The 9391-nt window shown below is 31.2% G+C and overlaps 1 protein-coding gene across 3 annotated transcripts; it reads right to left on the bottom strand.

The window, feature by feature from the left end:
* Nucleotides 1-453: 453 nt before the first annotated feature.
* Nucleotides 454-9190, bottom strand: LOC120351941 (sodium channel protein Nach-like). Of its 3 annotated transcripts, XM_039430882.1 has the most exons (9): nt 8935-9190; nt 8073-8300; nt 7462-7746; nt 6539-6647; nt 5486-5762; nt 4491-4544; nt 2378-2486; nt 1090-1181; nt 454-957 (listed from the first exon to the last, which is right to left on the bottom strand). In XM_039430882.1, the coding sequence occupies exons 1-9, from the start codon at nt 9063-9065 to the stop codon at nt 818-820; spliced, it is 1425 nt and encodes a 474-aa protein (XP_039286816.1). In that variant the 5' UTR covers nt 9066-9190; the 3' UTR covers nt 454-817. The 3 variants fall into 3 exon arrangements, with proteins under 3 accessions (XP_039286816.1, XP_039286817.1, XP_039286818.1); XM_039430883.1 differs by lacking the exon at nt 1090-1181 and having other exon boundaries at nt 631-957; XM_039430884.1 differs by lacking the exons at nt 1090-1181; nt 2378-2486 and having other exon boundaries at nt 631-957.
* Between the last annotated feature and the right edge of the window lie 201 nt (nt 9191-9391).

The following is a 9391-nucleotide window of genomic DNA, read 5'->3' as shown; positions in this document are numbered from 1 at the left end:
TGAAAAACCCTTAAAAATACCCCTTTTTGAAAATTCGTAGCTCCGGAACCAAAATTGGTAGAGTCCTGCGCAGCCTCCCAATCTATTGGAAATTCTATTATCTTTATTTTTTTATTGAATGTTTTTTCTCGAAAAACTCAAAGTTTGCGAGATTAAATGGAAAAATTTAAAAAAGTCCGAAATTTTGGGGGGTAAAGCCGCCCTCCGGCATGTCAGCGAATTTCAGATTCGAATTCACCGCCCCAAAATATTTATAGAATTGTCGAGAAAAATTCTTTCGGCTCTGTTTCCTGAAAAACGACCATTTGACTGGACTGAATTGTTATACTATTGCTCTGAGACAGCGATTCATCCAATCACCCTCTCCATAGATAATCCATACAGATCTTTCACTACGATTTAGTATTTTAAAGAGGTTATAAGGTGATTTTACTGAAATAAAAGTCAGAGGTCAAGAGGAAAATACTTTTTTCAATACTCACATACTATTTTCATTTTAAATTAATAAAAAACATATAAAACCTGCACCCTTTCATTAAAACATTTTAACGACTAGTTTTGACCTATTTTGGCCATTTTCAAGTTAAATGTGAAAATAAAAAAGTTGATACTAGATAAAAATAGGTCGAAACTAGTCGTTTAAAATGTTTTAATAAAAAGGTAGCCTACTAAAGTTTTATTTTTTTTATTAATTTGAATATAGTAGCCAATATAAGTGAAGTGATTTTATTCTCATTTTATATTAACATATTTGAAGTCTAGATAAAAACATTAATAAATCTTTCTTCATATTATTCATACTTATCAGGTGAATCGGTTAGATGCTAGGCTTTTCCAATCCAGTTGAGTTATATTTCTTCATGTACCAGAATAAACGTAGAGTGAAGAAGTAGACTATTTCAACAAAGCTCAGTACACTGCAACCAAGGAACAGTCCTGCTGATCCGCCGATTGAAACTATAAACATACGTTAATAATAATTATTATATTTTATCAAATTAGGACTGTACGGTACCTATTCAGTCAAAACCTGTAGTACACCGCAGGAATCTACTGATCTCAATTAGAAAAAAAATGAATTTTACTCACCCAGTACTTCGGTGAACCCAAAAAGTACCGACCTTTTGAATCTAATTCGGGGATACTTGATAATGCCCCATCTTAATTCACATCCAAAAGCCCTGCAAAATGATGCAAAGTGTTACAGCTAATTGTACTGGACGATTAAAAATGTTTCAGTATCTTTGGGCAGACTATTTTGTGTTCAAGCTGCAAATAATTCTTTTTTGAATGCAGAATAACTTGAACTGGGATCTGTATTATTGAACTTCAAGTTTCTGAAATAAAATATATAATTAATAGAATGAAATGAAAATTATTGATGAAGTCAGCAATTGCATATACGACAGGTACATTATCAAATATTCACAGATCGTCACTACAGTAGGCTAGTTCCTAATTGCTTAATATTATTAACTATTGCAGATTCACTTTCATAAGATTTTCGGAAAAAAATTAATCAGAAATCTGTTTGGAATAAATTTTATCAGTGTTAATATAATATTATTTAGGGTATGGAGAGTTTTCCCCTCTATTGAATAACTTCAATTTTTCATGAGAAAAATGTTTTTATTATTGTTGATAATTATTGATACTATGGATAGAAATAATGTGGAAACTAATATAGGATTGGCACTATAATCAGATTTATTATTATTATTTGGCTTTTAATGGTGGGGAGACCCAAGGGTAGTTCCACCTCGCCGTATATAGTCCAAAGTTCCCTAATGGGAAACCGGACACTAAGGCTATAGTGAGCACAATACTTAATTAATTATTAGATTAGTTATTACTTTCTAGCTTCTACAAAAACGTTTGTCATCAGTATAAGGCCCATATACTATTTGGATCGAATAAACGAGATTCATTCTGTCTGCTCCATAAACAAAGAGGTCGTTCGTTGGTGCGTTCTATTGTAACCAGTGAAAACGTAACATTCGGTCATTTTTATACTACATGGACCAGATCCACTGAGGTAATCGACTCATTGTTATTCCCAACTTATTACTCATGAACTATGAACATGTCTACCGATTCAAGAGCGCTCGTACAAGTAGGTAAGCCTGATGAATATAAAATATGACAATAATGAAATTTTAGTTCCTATGAATGAATGTGTAGGCATTCACATGATGGCTATTGCTCTCTTTTGTTAGGTATTCAAGTACGGTAGACTATTTTACAGGTATCATAAATGAACCTGAAATGAAATGAATGAGTGAAAAATGTTAGCGAGATAAGAGTTCACAAAATAATGATAAGTATGAATAACTTGGTACAAATGTCAAATGAAACTAGACGCCAGTATGTAACAGACCATTTGATGTTTCTTTCTTGATCGATAACGTAGTTTACATCGTTACATGGTGGCAAGCATCTACATTCTACTCTTTTTCCATTGGTGTCCCGTAATTTCATCAGTAAGTCTGTAACATGAAAATATGGAGAGTTTCATTTATTTTCCCAATTACGGTATTTATTTTCTTGACATTATAATAATTGTTTTGGAGACTAAATTCTAGGTTTCTATATGACGTCTAATATAGCAAGCATTGAAATGAAAGGGATCATCATTGACGAATAAAAAAATGACCATGAAGTCAACTTAATCCTTGAAATTGGAAAGAAATTCACTGTAGGATTCCAGCATTTGAGATACCGGTACTCTTCTATTACAATAAGAAGTAGAAGTTGGAAGAATTTATTCTTCAATAGCATACACAAACCCGAAAATTCAGTTCAATTATTATATAGATATAATTTATTTGAGCACATTAACACCAAAAATCGATACAAACAAAATGAATTAATGAGTGAAAATTTAAATGAATAACAATTATGCAAGATTGAAAATATGTAATAATATCAATGGTATAATAGAACACAATAATTTCATTCAATCTTATCAGGTGAACAATCCTATACTGGATGAGCGATAATTCAAGTTCATATACTGTTCATAATGAAATTCATGATAAATTCACATCTCATACCATACAAGTCACAACGTGTTTTAATAGTACTTTCCAGATGTTTTTGTTTTCTTGCTTGAGATGACACAATGATCTTGTGACATGTACTTGCACATATACGCATTTAATGTGATTACACCCTTAGCCAATCTCTAGAAAATTATGGAAAAAGATGTTCTTTCGAAGAGCAGAAATTCCCTCAATCGAATCACATTTTTTTTTTTCAATTTCAATTTATTTTCCTTTACACACATACATAAAATACAAGTAATATTAAATTACAACAAGAATAAACAACTAGCAAAATTAGTACAAAAAAAAACAAAAATGTCCGTACAAGATGCTAATTCAGAATTTGGTGTAAATGGGTTGGATTGAAGCTCTTCCAACTATGGTTACCCATGTACGAGGAAGGCTTTCAATCCTTGAGAGGGAAAATAAAGGATTAGGAAAAAAGGTGAGGTGGGATGATAGGATAGTTAATTTAATAAAGAAAAATAAATAAAAAGGTCCACACTAGATTGGTAAGTGAGCACACAAAAACACTAAGTTCCTCTTTTACTTTGTTTAATTTACAGGTAGAAAAAATAGTTCGTTTTAATCCAAATACTAATATCATGTTTTATTTTTTTAGTCAACTTTGCGCAGCAGATATATTCTTCAGGAATTTTATTTATCAATTTAGTGCTTATTAAATATATAAGTTGTCTTCTGATGGTTTCAATGTTTGTATTGTACATAAGATACTTATTTGAGGAGGGTCTCAGATTGTACAGGTTATTGATTGTGTTATTTGTGTAAGGAAAATTAGCTTTATGTTTGATTATATATTTCGCTACATTTATTACGTACAACTGCCTAACTGTTAACACATTAAACTCTTTGAAAGTCAAGTCGGTTGGGTAAAGTCTGGGTTTATTTAAAATTGTTTTGATTATTGATTTTTGAATTATGAAAAGCTCTTCTAAGTGAGAATTATAACAGCCCCCCCATACGGATATACCATACTGAATTATGGACTGGACCAGTGCAAAGTAAACCATTTTTAGATGTTTTGAGTTCAGAATTTTTTTGCTTCGTAGAATTTATAGGATAGATATCTCATTCTTCTGCAAATAAATTTTATGTGTATGTCCCACTTCAAATTTTCATCTATTTGGACACCTAGATATTTGGTACTTTTGACTCTTTTTATAGTAGGGCAGGTGCAGTTATTGTTGCAGTTTGAGTGGAGTTTCAGATTTAAATTCTCATCAGGTTTACCAGTTGTATTGAATGCGAAGGTGATGTAATTTTGCATTAGTTCTTATTTATCAAGAACTATATCTTTTTATTTTAAATATTTATTTATCGAAAAAATGAAAGATGTAAATTCAAGTGAATAAATTTATAAGTAGAAATGGAAGTTGATTCTGATGTAGAATTATTCATATGTGACTCACGTTTTTATCTTCTTACCTTCATTTTTTGAAAGACAAGACAAGCCATCAGGGTTGCAGATTTCTTCTTTTCCTGTTCAACAATTTCATTCTGTATAGTGCAGAACACCAAAATTTTTTTGACTAAAAATAGACTACCTAACTTATTTTATTATGATTAGAATTTATAATATAGCCTAAATGTATTTAGTCATTTTCAAAAGGATCAAGTTGGGCGGGATTCCTTTTTTATGTTTAGGCCTACGAATTTAATAACATACAAAATTCCAGTCAGAAAAAAGAATTTGATCCAGTTAGTTGAGGTAGTCTAATTGAAACTATTTTTTATCGTGCCCTAGAGAGCATTCTAACTTTCTATAGTCTTTGTTTCAATAATATGATATTTATTACAGTTATTGTCAGAGAGAGCACTGTATCACAATTGGAAATCATTTTTGATTCTTGAAGAAAAATTTTACGGTACTTGCTTTCAATGAATCAAAAATACAATGCCCCGTAATGTATTTTTACTCTTATATTGATAAAACTCGTATTATTATTACTCATAAAACGCATATTTCAAACCGAGTAAGTGCCGCTCGCTTATTGTTAATCTCTCTTGAACAATGCATCTTTTCCATAAAATCCTCATCATTTTTCAGTGATTCTAAAATATAATTTAAATTATCAAGGTGAATAAGTTTGCGAATAATGAATAGTATTGATCATACCGTAATAATAATGGATTAAAGCTCATTTTTTAAAATTGTTTCCATAACGATCATAAAATGATACACAGATAATACACCCTGATGTATAGCATGAATATAAAGATAATAATTCCTTGAAAATTAGTTTACAGAATCCTAAATATTGTCTATCACGTATTTTTCATTGCAAAATATGAATAATTTTCCACTTTGAATTGAATTAAAAAGATTGAAATTCAATTTGAATCTATTTTAAAACAAAAGTTTCTTGAAAAGAAAAGAAACATTAGAGTAGCCTTCTGTATGTGTTATCATCAATCCTTACCAAATGACTTGTAGACATGAGGAACGCATCCACAAAGCTTCAAGCCAAGGTTGTAACGACACTGCATTCTGCACGCGTTGTACGTGTAAACTGGACTTATTTGAAGATTGGACTCCCATAAGAACTGACACTGTCTCTGGTGTATGTTCAAATCGTAGACTTCTGATGAGCTGTAGATGCTCAGAGCTGCCACGCCAATTGTCTTGAGTGCATGCTGTTGCAAGTGTTCACCTTTGCTTGTTATATCTGGCAGCTCTTCTGGGCTATGTACAAAAACCTACGAGTAACAGAGAGATGAAAAGTTAGTAAGACTACCGTGCCATTGAAAAATAATACACAGCTGTTAATAGTTTTGATCAACTATAATATTTTTTTGAGGAATGATGACATTGTCTCATGAAGTCACAGAGACTCAGGTGCTGGCTGAGGAATGTCGAAAGAATGGAGAGCACACGGCTGCCAAAAGCTGTTTACAAGGAGAGGTTGTTTTCAAGAAGATGACAGGGCAGGCCAAGGAAAAAATGGCTGGATGACGTGACGGAGGACCTGCGCATCATGGGTGGGGGAGGATGGAAAGCTGGGGTGGAGGATAGAGATTGGTGGAGAGGCTTGATGATGGAGGACAAAGTCCAAGATGAACTGTAGCGCCGGATAGAAATATAATAATTTATTATTTTATCTCACTAGGAGAGCTGAAACACTAAATGAGAAATGAGCCAAATAAGCAAATGAGCAAATAAATAATGTTGTTGGAAGGGAATAAGCAAACAAAAACTTTCTCTTGAAATGTTTCAAGAATCATGAACGAATATTAACAAGAAGGTAAAGTGATATTAACTTCGGGATAATTTGATTGATTAATTTCTGTAAATTGTTTCCATTAATATTATGCTAAAAATATGTAAATCATTCTCGATTACAATTAAATCTTTGTTCCAATGATGCTATTCAAACCAATGATGATAGGAGAATATACAGCCTAATTTATAATTTGAAGAATTTAAGTACAAAATAAATGTTTAATGAGAAACAATGGTGTATCGTAGCAATTACCTTTGTCCCAGCTTCATCAATGAATGTCAACTGAAAGTAATTGTCACCATCGAATGGATTTGAACTGAACGGATCCCCTTTGTCTTTGTAGCGAATATATTTCCATTCCCTGCATAGAAATAAGGACAGAGTTGATATTATCATTCTTTATAAATAACATCAATAGCCTATTTTCCATTCAAAATTCAACCAATGCGCTACTAACAGTTGAAAGTGAATCTCACTATTCCTACATAGAAATGCAATCAATTCTTGAAACTTGGTAATAATCGCCTTAATAATTCCATTTCAGGGTATTTTCCATTCAAGAACGACATGCTTTGTTCAATATATAGGTCTACATCATAATATACCTTTTCATTGGCCAACAATTTAACTTGTTTGAGATATTAATAATATATTGAGTTAACCTCTAATATAAAGGTGTTTAAATTGTAAAATAAGGTTTCTTGACCCATTCCGAGCTGCGATGTATTAACACATTCTTTTCTATGTATTTCACACGACATGCAGTAAATATTCAAGTAAATAATCAAAATATTTTACTTACTGACTGTATTACTTTCGACCGTCATCTCGCTTCATTCATATTTAAAAGTCTACAGTACTTCAGTCAGTAAGTAAAAGATTTTGATTATTTACTTGAATATTTGCTGACTGCATGTCGTGTGAAATACATAGAAAAGAGTGTGCCTCTAATATAGTTGGGTTGAACGTGATTGGTTATAATATAAGGGAACATTCTTGAAATAAAATTGAATGCTCTAGACTCTAGAAATTAATTGAATCTTATGATTAAACATTATTAGTTCATTCTGCCATGGCGGAAATTCAGTTCATAACTGTTAATCAAAATGCAAGAGATTACACAGCGTTAAAAAATATATCAATCAGAAAAAAATTATTTGAAAAACTTTACTTACATGGGATTAAAATAGTTTGAGACTTTTGACAAATATCCGAAGCAGACTCCGTGTTCTGTCATGTGAACTTGCAGGTCTTCATCTTCCAACTCTTCAATTTCGTTGTAATTCAATGTATAAGTGAATGAATTTTTCGTAGTTATAAATAAACGTGCATACTCGCTTGGTGTCATTGGCGTCTTACCATCAATGATAAAATTATTCTCAGACAAACTGGGATTTGAGTAAGTCCAATTCGATATCTTAGTGATGAGGGTCTGCAATTCACCGATGTCACTACTTGCACTACAAATTATTTGATATTCATTATTAACATATATATTTTTTATTTACTGTATTAATATTCAATCAAATTCAAATTTCAGTAGAATGTATAGTGTAGGTACGTTAACAAAACTTTCAATTAAATTTTGCTACGTTCTCTCATCATATCACTCCATTTGACAAAGATTAAAATTTGTTTGACTTGCATCCAACCTCCCGCTATAAAAATTACATTAAATTTGTTTAATGCATAAATATCATTTAATTGGAAATTACTAATTTTTTGTTCATCAAAATTGCTTGTTGACTACTAACACAGTAAGAAAAAATGTAGGCATTATACTCACAGCTTGTAGCTTTTAGGATCTTTTACTAAGACCTCATTGAATACATTCAGGTCTGGTTCAATTTGTATATCTGGACAAACAGTTATCGATGGAAATATTGTGTTCCATTCTTGATAATTATTTTCTATTGAAACAACAGTGGGGTTGTTTTGGTAGTGATACCATGTCGACTGACTCAGCCAAAATATTCCAAATACTCCCAATAGAATTCCAATGAACCATAAAATACTGTAAACAATTTCTCAACTTGTTAACTGATAAAATCAACTTTAATAATGTTTCATTTTCATACAAATTAACAGTTTCAATATGCTGAAAAATCTAAAAGAAATGCTAATATAATAGAATCATGAATACTACTTGGATTAAACATTGATATCGTAGTATTTATTAATTAATAATATTAAGTATTATAGTAAAATATATTATAGTACCGTAATAGAAAAATTAATGTGTACTATCAGATATATAAAATTCGTACTCCATGACATGCGTCATTTTAATTGGTAGCCTACCTTTTTCATAAATGTATAATTTTTCTCGTCTGATGCAAAGTTAATAATCAATACAAAAACAGCAAAGTATCGCCAATTATCCTATTGTATAATTTATTATTATTTAACGAAAATCCCAATTGAATGCTGTAAATCACCCCGAAGACTTCTGCTACTGCAAATATTGGCAACAGGGTTAACAGCTAGATGGAAATTCGATGAGAGCTACTATCCTAAAATTATTATACATTAATTAGCATTTGAACAAATGCAATCTCTAATTTTATTCTATCCTATTGTATCAATGTACCTATTTAGTCCAATAAAGTAAAAAAATGTCTAATACTGTACGATACTCGGACACTCACTATTCAATGATATGTCGCCTCTTATCAGCAAGATGATTGAATCCATGAATTGACGAATTTTCAATCACAAACATTAGAAAATTCTTGGCAATTTCTCTTGAGTTACTAGTCTCTTTTTCCAGTTCTGACATACTTCAACAGTTTACTTGAACCAAATACAAAGAGTAGGATACAACGATTTTTTCAAATTACAGTAGTTGTTCTATTTAAATATTGTGCTCCATCTTGTACTATACGGTACCGTCCTAGAAGGTGTCAAAACTACCTATTGTAAATCATTGTAATGACATATTTGTTGATGAATAGCCTATAATTCATCATGGAATAACCCTTTAAGAAATCAATATTCTAATAGAATGTAGAATATTTAAACTTGTTCCATGTATGAAGGTTGGAAACCAATTATTGTCTGGATCATATAGTCCCAATAGAAATAGCGAAAACAATTTCAAAAGCC

The sequence above is a fragment of the Nilaparvata lugens genome, chromosome 6 (assembly GCF_014356525.2).
Source record: "Nilaparvata lugens isolate BPH chromosome 6, ASM1435652v1, whole genome shotgun sequence".
Taxonomy (NCBI): domain Eukaryota; kingdom Metazoa; phylum Arthropoda; class Insecta; order Hemiptera; family Delphacidae; genus Nilaparvata; species Nilaparvata lugens.
This window is presented reverse-complemented; position numbering and strand designations above follow the sequence as displayed.